At 34.3% G+C, this 15,778-nt stretch overlaps 3 protein-coding genes across 4 annotated transcripts; 2 read left to right on the top strand and 1 right to left on the bottom strand.

The window, feature by feature from the left end:
- Positions 1–4,971: 4,971 nt before the first annotated feature.
- On the top strand, positions 4,972–5,920 carry LOC110618122 (basic leucine zipper 43). The gene has a single exon (XM_021761178.2). The coding sequence runs from the start codon at positions 5,164–5,166 to the stop codon at positions 5,671–5,673; it is 510 nt and encodes a 169-aa protein (XP_021616870.1). The 5' UTR covers positions 4,972–5,163; the 3' UTR covers positions 5,674–5,920.
- A 4,426-nt stretch (positions 5,921–10,346) lies between these two features.
- LOC122723876 lies at positions 10,347–11,111 on the bottom strand. Its single transcript, XM_043957777.1, has 2 exons — positions 10,782–11,111; positions 10,347–10,682 (listed from the first exon to the last, which is right to left on the bottom strand). The coding sequence occupies exons 1-2, from the start codon at positions 11,109–11,111 to the stop codon at positions 10,347–10,349; spliced, it is 666 nt and encodes a 221-aa protein (XP_043813712.1).
- A 1,330-nt stretch (positions 11,112–12,441) lies between these two features.
- Positions 12,442–13,297, top strand: LOC110617996. 2 transcript variants are annotated; one of them, XM_043957705.1, is made up of 2 exons: positions 12,442–12,830; positions 13,165–13,297. In XM_043957705.1, the coding sequence occupies exon 1, from the start codon at positions 12,669–12,671 to the stop codon at positions 12,813–12,815; it is 147 nt and encodes a 48-aa protein (XP_043813640.1). In that variant the 5' UTR covers positions 12,442–12,668; the 3' UTR covers positions 12,816–12,830; positions 13,165–13,297. The 2 variants fall into 2 exon arrangements, with proteins under 2 accessions (XP_043813640.1, XP_043813639.1); XM_043957704.1 differs by having other exon boundaries at positions 12,444–12,830; positions 13,033–13,172.
- Positions 13,298–15,778: the final 2,481 nt, after the last annotated feature.

Below are 15,778 nucleotides of genomic sequence, written 5' to 3'. Positions count from 1 at the left end.
GGAAGATTAGATGAATGATATATGGTGATGACGATGAGCTTATCCTCTTTGAACCAATCATTCTAAAGTTGGGATGATCTCATAATGGGGAATTTTACTCGAGAGAAAAAGAAAGAAAACGAAAAGTTGGGTTGTTTGAGTGGGGGGAAAGTGGAGACAATGCACACACGGTACAGGTTATGGTACCAAAAACTTTCTGTTCTGTGCTAAATTGCTCTCCATGAAGAAAAAGCTTGAAAACAGACAGAATTTGATGTTGTCACCTGTGGTCTTATGGAATGTTCAAGAATGCTCATCTCATCTGGTGACACGTCAAAGAAAGACAATATCCTGCAGCTCTGTTTGGTGTATTTCAATTTCTTTCTTTGACAATACTCCTGTAGGAAAAAAATAAATTGTAAAAAGTTGATAATGCAAGTGACGTGAACTGCTAGATGGTCATATTCATCAGTAATAATGTCTGCATGTATCATAATGGAACATTGTAGTACGACTGCAAGTTACAATAGATTGACATTATTGTTAGTGTTGCTATCGAGAACAATACTTTTTAAGTATTATGCATCTGGATATTTATACGTATGTATGTATGTATGTGTACGCGTATTCATACAATCGAGCAAGTGAAGGAGAGGGGAAGATGAGAAAATTAATGGGGATTCTTTTGGAATGAGTTGACAGGCAGTACGAATATTGGTGGAGGGGTGGTGGTGCGCCAGGCACCCATGGTTGTAAGAAAATATGGACCCAGAGTGTTATGTGAATGACCAGATGCTTCATCGTTGTGTGTTGTCTTACTGAAATTATGTTGGGAGGTGTTAAATCCAGTCCCCCTCCGTACCCAGCACTTTCGTCACTTTTGTGGTGTCCTCCCCTTGTGTGTCTGCAACTTAGCTATGGCTACATTTAGACTAGGCATGTATGGAAAGGAGTTGTGGATAAAGAAGAAACAAGTGCATCAATATAGTTGATGATGACGATGATGAATATTTTTCTTTCTTTCTTTTTCCTTTTGTTTTTGTTGTTTTCTTCAATTGGTAGGACCCTGAATTAGTCCTCCCACCAACATCAGTTAATGATTAATCAAATCAAAGCATCTTCATGAATTTTAGCATTGCTCAGTACCTGCTGTGGTTGAAATTTTGCAGGTGCATGCCTGTTAATGGCTTAGATTTCAATCAATCTCTTGATTACTTCAGAATGTGTTGTTATTTTTCTGTGCAACACCAAAAGTGTTGTCCATTTACAAGTACAATAATGGTATTGCTAAGGTAGAGTTGTTTAGCTGAATAATTTTATATGAGAAAAATCTCCTTTGCGACCTTGTCTGGTCACCAAAATCATCTTACCAATGCCCATTTCAAAGAGGAAAAGTAAACAAGAGAGTATTTGAGAGACAAAATCTTACAGAATTGCCTCACATATTGCAGTCAAGTTGACACTCATTTTCTGCCTCCTGTACTGATAAAATTATTGGTTGGCAGGCAAATTTTAGCTTCCTCAAATAGCATGTACAAACAAGAGCACCCACATGTTATCAATTCCAGAAAATAGTCCATCTTAGTTCTTATGTATTACTTCTCAAAATACTCTACTCTCTGTCAATCATGTCTTTATCTGTTTAACTTATTTTGGCAGCTTTTAGTGCTCTACAAACTTACTTTCACGTTATTTTTCAAACTTTCTTCAATTTTATGCTAGTTTGACTAACTGAGTGTCGAGATAAGTAGTTCGTCAGGTTGAGAGTTTGATCTTTATAAATATAGCAAATATTTATTAGGAGCATTTTATTTTAGTAGACCGACCAATGCAAACAAAATTTATTCCTAATTCAAAAAAAAAAATTAGCTAGTATGGATTGATTCCATTTCTCTCAACTTGAAAACCCTAATGAGTTGTACTTAGCTCCGTTTATTTTACGAAAAATAGAAAATATTTTCTATATTTTTTTGTGTTTGAAACATTCAAAAAATTTAATTAACGGAAAATATTTTTCTGATCAAAATAAAAATTAAATTATTTTAAGGAAAATGAAATTCTCTTTTGATTTTTGTATATAAATTTATTAATAAATTTTATTTTTTAAAATTAAAAGAAAGGAATGAAAAAAAAGTTATCTGAATTATTTTTCGTTAATAAACGAAGCGTTCGTGGTAAACCATAACATCAAGTGCAACTTCAGTTTAATGTCTGTGGCTTCCCTTTCTCTGTTGCACGCTATAATTCTCTTACACAACCTTTTGGTCTTCAGAGATAAGAACTGAGATGACTGTCTGTCTAGCATCTAGTGATGAAGCCGTCACCAAGTTTAATTTGTACATGACCACTTAATATTTTCCAAGAGGCTCAAACTGGCCCAAGTAACTTTTGGATTCATTTTTTACTTGATCAAACTGATTAACCCAAGTTATTTAATAGTTTCGTGCGAACTATTATATACAAATTAATTTTTTTCAAATCTACCGATATAGGATGTATCAGTTGCCGCAATTCCGCAGGGCAGTTGAGATTAATTTTCTTTAAATCGACGGATGTGGGACGGATCAGCTGCTGCAATTCCACAAGCAGCAGCTGAAATCAATTTTCTTTAAATCTACAGATGTGAAATCAATTTTCTTTAAATCTATTGATGTGGCACGCATCAGCTGCCGCAATTCCGCAAGCAGGCAGCTGACCGTTACAGTCGATCCCGTTAAATTTGCGACGTCCTCATCAATTGCTAACTGGGACCGGACTCTGCTAAATTTGCGATGTTTTCGTCAATTGCTAACTGGGATCGGACCCTTGAATACTGTGGTTCGCTAGTACCTCGAATAGCTCCATCCCGTCTCTTACAAGCCCACTAGCTCTCTTTAGCACGTCCTCATCGCAACTGAATTGGTTACAATTGATAACTAGAACCGAATCCTTGGATATTGTGGTTCGTTAGTACCTCGGACGGCTCTGCCTCCTCTCTTACGGATACCCTTTTCCTCACAGGCCCACTAGCTCCGCATAACGATCAGGCCCAAATTGTCTCAAATAACTTTTGGACCCACTTTCTATTTGGCCCAAAATAGTTAACCTATAAAATTATTTAGTGGTTTCGTGCTAGCTATTATATACAAATCAATTTTCTTTAAATTGTGGAACGGATCAGCTGTCGCAATTTCACAAGCAGTAGCTGATCGTTACATATCAACTAATTTAATGTCAGATCTTCATGGCAGCCCTTATCCATATAAAGTGCTACATGCACAATGATCAAAATGCACCCATTAAAGGCAGCCATATTATATCAAACACAAGTTTAATGAGCTCGGTTTCTTTTATGTATGGATGAGTTTCATAGAATCTTGTCCTTTAGTTATTTGTTATTCTGATCTGCAAAGGAAGTTCAGAGCAAGGGAAGTTCTATAGTGGGGAATCACCTAAACCAGCATAGTTTATTAGCAAAGCTACAGAAAAAGTTGAGGATAGAATATTCAACTCTATTAAACAACTGTAATGTGAACATTTGCGTTTGCAATTAGTTGCCTCTTGAGATTATGCCAAGACTTTTATATGATCTAATATTCTGTTTCTATTAATCTTCTTGTTATTATAATCCAAAGTGGGCCTCAAAAGGGTTCTAGATTATCAACATTAGATAAACAAAGAGAAGGAACTGGTTAACCTCTGTGAGATGCTGCCACCTTTGTTCTGATCATGGGGAGAGTATATTTTATGATAAAGGTAGTTTTGGTGCTTAGATGGAGACGTGCCTGCTTCTGATATGCCATGAAAGAAAATCAAGAATTGATGATCGTGAAGGGGCACTTATTCCCCAACATCACAATGAGGGAAATCAACTTTTACATGTGATTATCTTTGATGATGTGTAATTAGTAAGTGATCATATGGCTAAGCTGCCTTCCCTTTACTAGTAAGGTCTGATAACATGTGTTTACAACCTTAAAAGAGTCTTCCAACTGTTCAATATCCAACGTTTGTTGTTGGTTCCCAACTGCTAACTGCCAACCACCAACAATCTAACCGTTGACCGACAGTCACCAACTGCCAATCCAAACAAGCCCAATATATTTAGTACAAAGGAAAATGTTGCAATCAGTAGCTTTTTTTTTTATATGCAAAAGCACTTTAAATGGTTTGTAAAGGATAATATAAAGCTACTGATTTTGTCTTTTTGCTTTAATCTAGGACTATCTGTTCCATTGACATTGCTACAGTTAAGCTGAGTATTGACAGAGGACAATCAAGACCCACCGTTCACCATTCACCGAGGCTTTTCTTTCCCTTGACAAGATAATTCACACAAATGACTGGGACAAAGGAAACAAGGGAGGAAAGTGCCCATGCCATGATCACAAAATCAGAAGGATTCTGCATAAGTTGTTCATTGCCTAGTTCAGTTGAATAAGAAAAAAAAAACTGAGAAAAATGAGCAGGGATGAGATTTAGGTCCCTTGATGTTAACCTCCAATCTAAAATCTAAGTGCTCAAGGAGTCACCAAATTGTAATAGAAATGATCATGCAAACTAAAAATTTTATTTAATTACTTACCTTCTAAACTGAACTGCCTGGCGTCATCGAGCATAAGGTTATAATTGGCTGCTAGAGCTTGAACTTCCAATATGATTGATTTTTTTTTTTTTTGGCAGGCTTCTGATGAAAACCCCCCTTTGAGAGCTGAGATTGACTTTAACATCATTTTCTCATTTTCCTACTCCTTCCTCTTCCAAAAACATTCATATTTTAATAATTGCATTTCCCACATCATCAACCTTTTCTCAAAGTTAGCATCATATTTTAGCCAAATGATTATCCAAATATATCGATTTTCTATGATTGCATTATCTTTCTCATACATACATAGAATAGTAACACAAACATGAAACATGCATATCCAAGCATGTGTCAACATCTCACCATCCAACTTTCTTTAAGAGAGTAAGTGGACATATGCATTTCTAACCAAAGCTCTGTGAATGCCATTCATAATTTTTTTAAATATTCTGCTCATGTAAGCATTTCTGATACTGTTAAATCTTGTTGATGAAATTGGCCCACTTTAATAGCCCTTTATTTCTTCTATAAAACACCTCCATTCTCTTGCCATTCTCCCCTACCACGATCTGTGAATCCATAGAAAGAAATCCTTTATCATATCAGAGATTTCAGCCATGGTTCCAAGTGAGCTCGCAGGTATTCACTATCTGGCAGCTGAGAACCCAATTCAGTTCGCAGCCAACTTTGGCCTGATAGATCAGAGCAATATGCCAACCTTCCATTTTAACAGAATCTTAAGCAACTTTCACAATCCTCTCTTCCCACAACATGTACATGAATTCACCCCTCAGTCATCAAGTCTCAGCAACAACTCAACTTCTGATGAAGCTGAGGAAAACCAACTCAGCATCATCGATGAAAGGAAGCAGAGGCGAATGATTTCCAATAGGGAGTCTGCTCGTAGGTCACGGATGAGGAAACAAAAGCACCTTGATGAGCTATGGTCTCAGGTGGTTCGTCTTCGTACGGAGAACCATAATCTGATAGACAAGTTGAATCATCTGTCTGAGTGCCATGATCGAGTTCTTCAGGAAAATGCAAAGCTCAAAGAAGAAGCATCTGATCTTCGCCAAATGCTTACTGATCTCCAAATTGGTAGTCCTTTCACTACCAGCGCTTTATGAGATCTCGAAGAGGTCCCCTGCAGCACGGCTCATCTCAGAGCAGAATCCTCAAGCCAACTCATCTCTAGTTCTATAGACTTGCTTCATTGAAAAGAGATGTTTTTCCATTAAAACTACTCTATGTTCTCATGTTTAATCAGTCTTTACCTTCAGTTTATCTTGATGAGATCAGAAGAGGCTGCAATAACAGCTCGCAACCATCTTCTTCCTACTTAGTTTAATCATCATTTCACAATTCCATGAACAATCAAATCCCATATAATCTTGTCAATCATATACTGAACGTAAAATAGCCATGGAGATGAATATGACAAACAAAAAATAATGATAATGTATGATATGAAATGTATTATTTCATTCCTATAAGAGGAAGTAAAAAAACTTTTTCTCAGGTGTACTAATTAACTGTGATGAAGAAACTAGTAAAATCTAGGGGCAGTGGTGGACCTTGTCTGCACAGTCTCCATTCATGGCGACGCAAAGAGTAGAGGACCCATAGCCAGTCAGGTATGCTTACAATAGCAGAGGCAAGAAGACAAATGGTGGTGGAGGCGCTGGTGATAGTGGCTCATCATACAAATTACTACTACTAATACAAGGTGCAAAAACATTTGAAAAAGGGTATCCACTAATCACCCCCAAAAATCACTATCCTTTTAACTTTTTGTATGGCCATCACAGCCTGCCTAACTTTGTTCCCCTGAATTTACATAGTTTCACCAATTCTGATTGCATCACAGCCTGTCCATCCTCAGGTGTTGCTTTAATGCTGCTTTTTTGCTTTGAATAATGGCATAGCCACTGCATATTGCAGATGCAGTTTCTGCATAATTTTCTTTTCCTATAGATCAAGTACACAACTTAAACATGTGTTATTGTAATGCATTTGACTTCCCAGTCTCAAATCAGTGTAAGCTTGCTAGGACAAAAATTCAACCCCATTTTGACAAAACTCCCAATCTGTTGTATTTTATGTCATGTCCGTTGAAGCCTGTAGCAATAAAAGAAAGAAGAAGTTGCAGACAATGTGGATTTCTGGGTATCATATCTTTGCAGAATCAGAGCAAAAGAGAAAGCATTTAACAAATGTACATATTTTTATGTACTTGTGTTTCACGCATCTAAATGGTTATTTTATTAATATTTCTGTATTCCATGGCTACTTTATTTTCCATTATTTTACTACAAGTGCAAATTATCAAATTATAGCTTCAGAAAGCTGCAACAAGGCATCATTAAGATTCAACAGAATCTATGAATTTTCTTATAAATAATCAATGGATTCTTGAGCACAAACAACATCTTGCAGTTAAAGATATTAGAGCATCTAATTGAATATTAATTCTTGATACAAGTTAAGAGTGCAATGCCAAATCAGTATGTTTAAATAAATATCATCAAGATTGAAGATTGTTAGAGAAATTGATGGCTAAAGATTTAAAAGAAAATCACAGACATGTGGTGCTGTAAAGCCATTGTCGTCGCAGCACAGTGACCCCAGCATGAATTTTCTTTTTCCCCAATAGATAAGATTTCATAAACTGGAAGCAAGCCGTAAGATATATGTTTTTCAGAAATAGAGGAAAAGATGTTAAGAGGAAATTTATGAAGGCTAATATATTATTGATGCAAGATTATAGAGAAATATATAGGCATACAAAATAACAGAACCTCAACAATATAAGCAAAATAATTATGCATATCAGATATGATTGATAGCATATTTGATTATTCCTGGAAAATAGCAACTGAATAACAAATAATGATCTAATCTTCAAACAGCCTTCAAAGCAGTTCTTAAGTCAACGTTCAACACTCCTCCTTGAGTTAAGAGCAGCAAAGGCCAAGTCTCTCTCTTAAATACTCAAATCTAGCCTTGGAAAAAGATTTAGTCAAAATATCATCATTCTGAAATTCTGAATTGCAGTGCACCAAACTTACTTCACCATTCTTTTGAACTTCCCTAAGAAAATACAACATAATTTTGAAGTGCTTGGTTTTTCCATGAAATATTTGATTATTTGCTATCGAAATTGCAGCCTGGTTGTCAACATAAACTTTTGTGCTTCTTTTTTCTTCCATAGATAAGTTAGCTAACAATTTCCTTATCCACAAAGCTTGATTTACTGCCAAAGTAACTGCAACATATTCTGCTTCAGCTGTGGATTGAGTTATCACATCTTGCTTCTTGGAGCACCAGGAGAATACACCAGAACCAAAGCTAAAACAGTAACCTGAAGTGCTTTTCATGTCATCTAAGCAACCACCCCAATCGCTATCAGAAAAACCATGGAAATTAAAATTCTGGACTTGACTGAACTTAATACCATAGTTTACTGTACCTTTAATATATCTAATTATGCGTTTTGCTGCTTGAAGATGAATCTCATTAACACAATGCATGTATCTTGATAGCAAACTTACAGCATGCATGATGTCGGGTCGGGTTGCAGTTAGATACATTAGACAGCCTATTAAACTCTTGTACAACACCTCATCTACCTTTTTAGCTCCATCTTCTTTGCAAAATTTCTCCTTCAGATTCATTGGAGTTGTGGTTGACTTGCAATCCTCCATCTTGAACTTTTTTAAAATCTCCTTGGCATATTTTTGTTGGCAAATAAAAACTTCATTTTCTTTTTGAAGCACCTCAATTCTAAGGAAATATAACATTTCTCCAAAATTTGTCATTTCAAACACCTTCATCATCTCTGTCTTGAATTGATCTATCAATCTTCCATTGTTACCTGTTATTAATAGATCATCAACATACAAAGATATTATAAGTATATCTGCTTATGTTTTCTTAACATATAAAGTGAATTCACTCAAGCTTTTCTCAAAGGCTAAGCTTAGAAGATGAGAATCAATACGGCTGTACCAAGCCCTAGGGGCTTGCTTCAAGCCATATAAGGCTTTTCTCAAATGATATACTTTATCTTCATCTCCATTAATCAGAAAACCTTCGGGCTGCTCCATAAAAATTTCTTCTTCCAAGTAGCCATTTAGAAAGGCTGACTTTACATCAAGTTGATGAACTTTCCATCCCTTATCAACTCCAAACATCTGGGCATAGCCTTTGACCACCAGTCTTGCTTTATGTTTGTTGATAGATCCATCGGAATTCAGCTTTGTCCGATATACCCATTTTACTCCAATGGCCTTCTTATGAGTTGGTCTATCTACAAGCTCCCATGTGTCACTTTTCTCGATCATTCTCAGCTCCTCCTCCATTGCTGAAACCCATTTTTTTTCTAAAACAGCATCGGCAAATTTTTCTGGTTCCATAATAGCCACATTGCACCTGTGATAAATGTCTTCAAGTGATCTTATGCCCCTTACTGGTTCATCATCAATAGCATCATCATAATTTTCAATGTTCTTTGGAATTTTATTTTTTTCAGTATCATTCCAATTCCATTTTTCGTCTTCTAGAAATCTCACATCTCTACTGGTTATGACTTTATCTGCTTGGGGTAGATAAACTCTGTAGGCTTTTGATGCGTTGCTATAGCCTACAAAGATTTCTGCTTCTGCCTTTCTATCGAGCTTATCTCTTTTCACCTGAGACACATAAGAAAAACACAGGCATCCAAATATTTTTAAATTTAACAGAAACGGTTTATAACCAAACCAAGCCTCAAAAGGAGTTTTATTCTTCAAAGCTTTAGTGGAAAGCGTATTGAGTAAAAATACTGCAGTACTTGTAGCTTCTGCCCAAAATTTCTTCGGTAATTCCATCTCATGTAGCAAGCATCTTGTCATCTCCATTATCACTCTATTCTTTCTTTCGCTTACTCCGTTTTGTTGCGGAGTGTATGGTGCCGTCAATTGGTGTTCAATTCCTGCTTCTTTACAAAATTTGTTGAATTTTTCAGATGTGTATTCCGTGCCGTTATCGGATCTTATGACATGTAATTCACATCCACTTTGATTTTCAACCCATGTTTTGAACTCCCAAAAAATACCACCAACATTAGATTTGGATTTTAAAAAATATATTTAACAGAATCTTGTACAATAATCAATGAATGTAATATAATACTTACTACCATTCAAAGATGGTATTTTAAGTGGACCTCCAACATCTGTATGTACAAGTTCCAGCTTCTGAGTTGCTCTCCATTCTGTTCTTTTTGGAAAAGGCAATTTGGTCTGTTTTCCATATTGACATGCTGCACACATCGGCAAATCTTTCTCCAAATCTGGTAAACCTCTCACCATTTGAGTTTTCTTCATGAAGAGTATGGCATTATGATGAAAGTGCCCCAATCTTTTATGTCAAAGCATAGTATTGCTATCTCTTTGTGCAACAAAGGTTTGTTCTTATTCCAGCATGTCAAGAACAAAACTTTTGCCTTTCATTTTGATCCTAAACACCTCTCTTCCTTCAAGATCAATAATTGTGCAACATTTTTTTTTCTAAAAAACACTTCATAATCTTTTTCTAGCAGCTGCCCAACACTCAACAAGTTTCGATCAATATCCGGTACAAATAAAACTTCAGAAATGAGTTTCTGACCTGATAGGCTTTCTATGGACACAGTTCCTTTGCCTCTTGCAACAATACGTTCACCATTTCCAATTTTGACTTTGATGATGATGCTTGTGTCAAGCTTCTTAAATAACTCCCGATCATATGTCATATGATTTGTGCAGCCGCTGTCTATAAGTCATCCTTCAGAGTTGTCTGTAGCAACACATGACGCTACAAATAAGTGCTCCTCTTGATTTTCATCAACGATAGTCTTAGCCTCAACCTCTTCTTGTAGTTTGCCCTTGCATACTATTTCAATATGTCCTAACTGACCACATTTATTGCATTGGACATCTGGTCTCCACCAACACCTTTGTTGAGGGTGATTTGTTTTTTTACAGTGAGGACATGGTGGATAATTTTTGGTATTTCTTGTCCTCTGTGTCAGTTTCCCATCTCCAGTTCGAGAATGCGCTTGATAAACACCTTCTACAAATACTTCATTCCTCATAAGCCTCCTTTGCTCCAAAGCCTGTAAAGGATTTAAAAATTCTGCCAAGGTAATACTCCACAGATCTTAAGAATTCTCCAAAGATGAGATTGTTGCTTCATATTTCTCAGATAATGTAACTAGGATTTTCTGAATAATTCGTTCGTCAGAAAAATCCTTGCCAAAAAGTCTCACTTTATTGGCAATATCGAGAAGTCTGTCAGCATACTCCTTTGTCGTTTCTGATTCTTTCATCCTTTGCGTTTCAAATTCACAAATTAAATTCATGACTTGCATATTATCTAACATTTCATTTCCTCGATACTCCTTTTCAAGATATTTCCATATTTCTGCAGCAGACTTCTTTTGCATAATTCTATTGAGAATCGAGGGCAAAACAGCGGAAAATAGACAATTCATGGATTTAGCTTTTCTTGTCACATTCTCTTTATGAATCTTGATTTGAGCCATTGTTAGGTTATTATAAGTGGTGGAACATCATAATCTTCTTCTACAGCCTCCCATAGATCATAAGCTTTGAGGTAAGTGTCCATCCTAACAGCCCAAACTTTGTAATTAACTCCATCAAACATTGGTGGAGTAATTGCACCAAAACTGAACTCTCCCTCCATCTCACGGGTTGGTGTTTGGGTTTGATTTTGGTTCATCCAATCTCACAGGTCCTTTAAGATAAGAGCTCTGATACCACTATGTAAGATATATGTTTTTCAGAAACAGAGAAAAAGATATTAAGATGAAATTTATGAAGGCTAATATATTATTGATACAAGATTACAGAGAAATATATAGGCATACAAAATAACAGAACCTCAATAAAATAAGCAAAATAATTATGCATATCAGATAAGATTGATAGCATATTTAATTATTTCTAGAAAATAGCAACTAAATAATAAATAATGATCTAATTTTCAAACAGCCTTTAAAACAGTTTTTAAGTCAACATTCAACACAAGCCATGGTTTTTAAAAAACAAGCCCAATTTAATAGCTTCATCTAGACTAGAAAAATAAAGTAACCCAACGCCCAACAAGAAACCTTAGTTTGGGGATTCAACGCCAATGAAAGCACCCACTTGGAGATCATGATTTAGGAAATTAGGATTTAAGATTACTGAAAAGTTTGATTGTATTACGTTATAACATCTTAAACATGAAATCCTAGTAACCATGACAGCAGCATTATTAGGTAATGAAACACTGCTAAGTTCTAACAAAGGCAGCAGCATTTATGAGGACAGTTTGTAAGCAGGCGATGATGGCCAATACTTATTTTCCTTAACAGGTGGGAAATGAGGAGGTACGAAACAGGTGAGGAAGGGCTTTTTGCCTGATTTTGAGATGCATTGCAAGCAAAATAAGAGAATTTTCAGCTGTAAATATTTAGAAGAAGGCGAAAAGGGTGAAGGTATGACATTAGGAATATAAAATGTGCAGCATATTGTGGATAAGTTGGGTGTTGACACAAAAGACTATGGGAAAGTGATAAGCCCAAGAAATAAAATATGCACTTTATATTGTATTTTTTATATTTTTAATTTTTATTTTAACTAATGAATAATTTTTTATATTGAAATTGCAAAAATAATATTTTATTATTAAAAAAATGGTATTCATTATATCAGTACTTATCTATACTCGGAGATAAAATTTAAAATTATATTTTATTAAAAAGATCAAATTGAATCTATTTAGACTTTAATAAAAAAGTTTAGGGACTGATTTAAACTTTTTTTAACAATTGTTCGCTCACAATCCTTTACAGAAACCAGGCCCAACTGGATTTGGATGCGTATGAAAAAGGCCCTATGGAGCAAGGACCACAACTCATCTCACCTGTGAACGATTTGCATCATCGCGTGTAAATCCTTCGCAAAACCCCAGAACGTGTTTCAGCTCCATACTCTTCTGGGTTTTATCATTGAGCCAAAATTCCTAAGACCCATTTCAGATTTCTCGATCTTTCTTTCCAGAGTAAAAGAGAAACAAGAAGAAGAAGAGGAAGAAGATGGTATTGTTGGGGTTAAGTGTGCAGTACTTAATAGATTTGGTGGTGGCAGGGGTTTCTTTAATGATCGGTTTTGGTATTTTCGCTCTTATTGCTTCCATTCTCTGCTCCGCTGCGTTCATTAACAATGCCAAGGATGTATACTGAATCTCATACTCCAAGGTATTATTATACTCTCTTTCTCTACTTCTCTGTTCATGTGAAAAAAGAAAAATTAGAGTTCGAAATCATATAGGGGTTTCTTTATGAATTAGCTTATGGATCAATCTTGATTTTCTGAACAATTGGATTTGAACCCAATTGATTTGATTCATTCTCTTATAATCCAACTTGATTAAGTTGCAATTGGGAATTTGGGATGCAGAAGTTCCTATCATAGTTGGATCCAGAATATCCAGATGATTGTATCTCACACAATCCAATCAGCACTGTAGATTCTGGAATGAGATTTGGAACCAATTGATGAGATATAGTGATTTTGTGCGTATTTTTTCAGATGCCCAGGCGTTAATAAAAGCTGGTTCTGCGGAGTCGTACTGGGATTGTTGCTCTGTTGCATCTATGGAAAAGAAATGCTGTATTTGTAAGTTGTTCCAATTTTCAGAAATAAAAGGCCATTTCTTTTAGAATTCTTACCTTCGTCGATTCCGAGAAACAAAATTGTAATCTATAGAGGCTTACTCTATGCATTAACAATCAATCTTACAGCCAAATCGATTTTTCACTAGAAATAATTATTTAAAAATTAAATGCAATAATATCATAATTAAACTATAATCGGCTTTGTAAGATATCGTAGAAAATTTCATTTAATTAAATTAAACTGAAAAATTGAATATGTATTTTCTAATAAAATAAATTAATTGAATTGAAAAAAAAAAAGGATTTATTCGATTCAGTCCTTTGATTTTACTTTATATTTCAACAACTAAACAATCATTTAACACAACTAAAATTTCTTCTAGATTTTTTAAAAAAAAAGTACAAACTCAAAATCTTAAAAGGTTGTCGTATCTAATAATGGGTCCGTTGCCTTAGGAATCACGATTTAACCCTGCGAAATTAAATTTTGGACGCCCACGTTTAAGATTTTTTTTTTTTTTAATCACAGTAAATGGATTGTAAAGGAAAAGAAAATTCTTCTAGGCCGTGTTTGAATAGGAGAAAAATAAGAAAGGGAAGACAATTTTATAGGAAAATAACTTTATTTTCAACTCATTTTTATTTGAATGAGGAGAAAATAAAGAGAAAAATAAATATTGGATGAAAAATAAATTTTATAATTTACTCTTATTTTCCTCTCTAAATTGGAGGGAAATGAGAGGAATGTTTTTAAAATTATAAATATATTTCTATTGTTATGTTCTTTTTGAATATTTAGAGTCAAAATTGTAATTTTACTATTTAAAAAGCAATTTTGCTTCCAATATTTTTTTTCTTAATATTTAAAAATTTATTTTACTTCCTAATAATTACTTTATTTTATTTAATTCTCTTTATTTTTCTTTTTTTATTTAAATATACCATTAAATAAAAAAAATCACTACTTAATTTATATAATTTAAAAAACTCAAAAATTAATCTCCCGATTTTAAAAAAATATATTAAAATATTTTTAGCGTTATAAAAAATTTACTAATTAGTTTTAGTCATTAAATATTATAGAAAAATTTAAAATATTTTTGGTACAGAAAGATTAATTATTAAATTTTTTTAAAAATTTAAATAACCAATTAATAAAAATTTTTAAAATTATAAAAATTAAATAATAAAATAATTAATAATAAAATTAATGAAAGAGATTAACTATTATATTTTTAAATTGTTAAAAATATTTTAATATATTTTTAAAATTAAAAGAATAATTAATAAATTTTTTTATGGATTAAATAATAACTTTTTCTAAATTAAATGGGAGACATTAAAACACTTTGATAGAATACACTTGAGACAATGGGGTGATAGTCGGTGACGGATCAATCTAAGGGGTGTTGGTCATCTAAATAGTTTGAGCATGAGTTTATTAGCATACTATTTTATTTAATCCCTCATCTAAAAAAATGAAAAAAAAATTATAAATTCAAATTTAATAAAATAAAATTATATTTGATTAATTTAATTTTAATTAAAATATAATTAATTTGACATAATTATATTAAATTTAAAATTTATTTAAATACATATTTTTATATTAATTATAAATATTACATTAATAAATATTTTTTACCCCTAAATTTTGATGTTACATTGGCTTCAATATGTAAATATTGTGTCTATCGTTGTATTCATAATTGGTCGCAATCATCTCATTCACAAATTAGCCAACACTACAAAGAATTTACTACCACAAACTCAAAATTTACAAAGAAATCAAAATTTGCTACAATTATAATGTAAACAATTTATCATCAATGGGTTAACAAAAGAGGATGCCTTCATCAAACTCACTTTCAAGTCTTACGCTCCATATTCAAATTAAGTTAAAAAACTCAAAAACTTTAGGGATTGATGTTCTGAAGATCCGGATAATAGGGTTTATTGTGATTACGGTGCCACCTGTTTTTATCACACAGGTTCATACGTCGGAAGTATCAGACTTCCTCTTTACGTCAGACAGTCATTTAATTTTTTTCGGTGCACATGCGGGTATGGCTGCGAAGTAACTGGGTCTGTTATTCTCTATTATATCACATCACTAGGGATGGCAGGCGGGCGGGTTTTCATGGGTACCCGATCCGCCCAAACCCTATTAAGACGGATTTGGATTTTTACAAAATGGATTTAGGCGGATTCGGATTTGAAAAATTTTACCCGTCTCGGATTCGGGTAGGGTTCGGGATTAGGTGATCGGATACCCGTTAGCCGAACCCGATTAACTATACTAACAAAACTAACCCTAATCCCTAATTCATTTTTTCATTTTACTCTGCTTTCCTCTCTCCGTCTGCGTCTCTCTCCCTCGCTTCCCTTCCCATAGTTCTCAGTCACGCCTCTCCCACTGCCGGCAGCCCAGTCTGCACCGGCGACGTCTCCTTTTTCTCCCCAATCAACGATAAATCTTCTCTCTTCCCAGTCAGCGATATCTCCTTCTCTCTCCATCGACGACATCT

The sequence above is a fragment of the Manihot esculenta genome, chromosome 6, assembly GCF_001659605.2.
Source record: "Manihot esculenta cultivar AM560-2 chromosome 6, M.esculenta_v8, whole genome shotgun sequence".
In the NCBI taxonomy this organism is placed as follows: domain Eukaryota; kingdom Viridiplantae; phylum Streptophyta; class Magnoliopsida; order Malpighiales; family Euphorbiaceae; genus Manihot; species Manihot esculenta.
The sequence above is the reverse complement of the archived record's forward strand: the minus strand, read 5'-3'. Positions and strand labels throughout refer to the sequence as shown.

What these genes read in the sequence shown, in the direction of transcription:
- LOC110618122 (XM_021761178.2), top strand. Translation starts at nt 5,164, where the DNA reads ATGGTTCCAAGTGAGCTCGCAGGTATTCACTATCTGGCAGCTGAGAAC.
- LOC122723876 (XM_043957777.1), bottom strand. Translation starts at nt 11,111, where the DNA reads ATGGCTCAAATCAAGATTCATAAAGAGAATGTGACAAGAAAAGCTAAA. An exon ending in GAATTATTCAGAAAATCCTA is followed by an intron (nt 10,683 to 10,781) that starts GTTACATTATCT and finishes AATCCTTTACAG; the next exon opens with GCTTTGGAGCAAAGGAGGCT.
- LOC110617996 (XM_043957705.1), top strand. Translation starts at nt 12,669, where the DNA reads ATGGTATTGTTGGGGTTAAGTGTGCAGTACTTAATAGATTTGGTGGTG.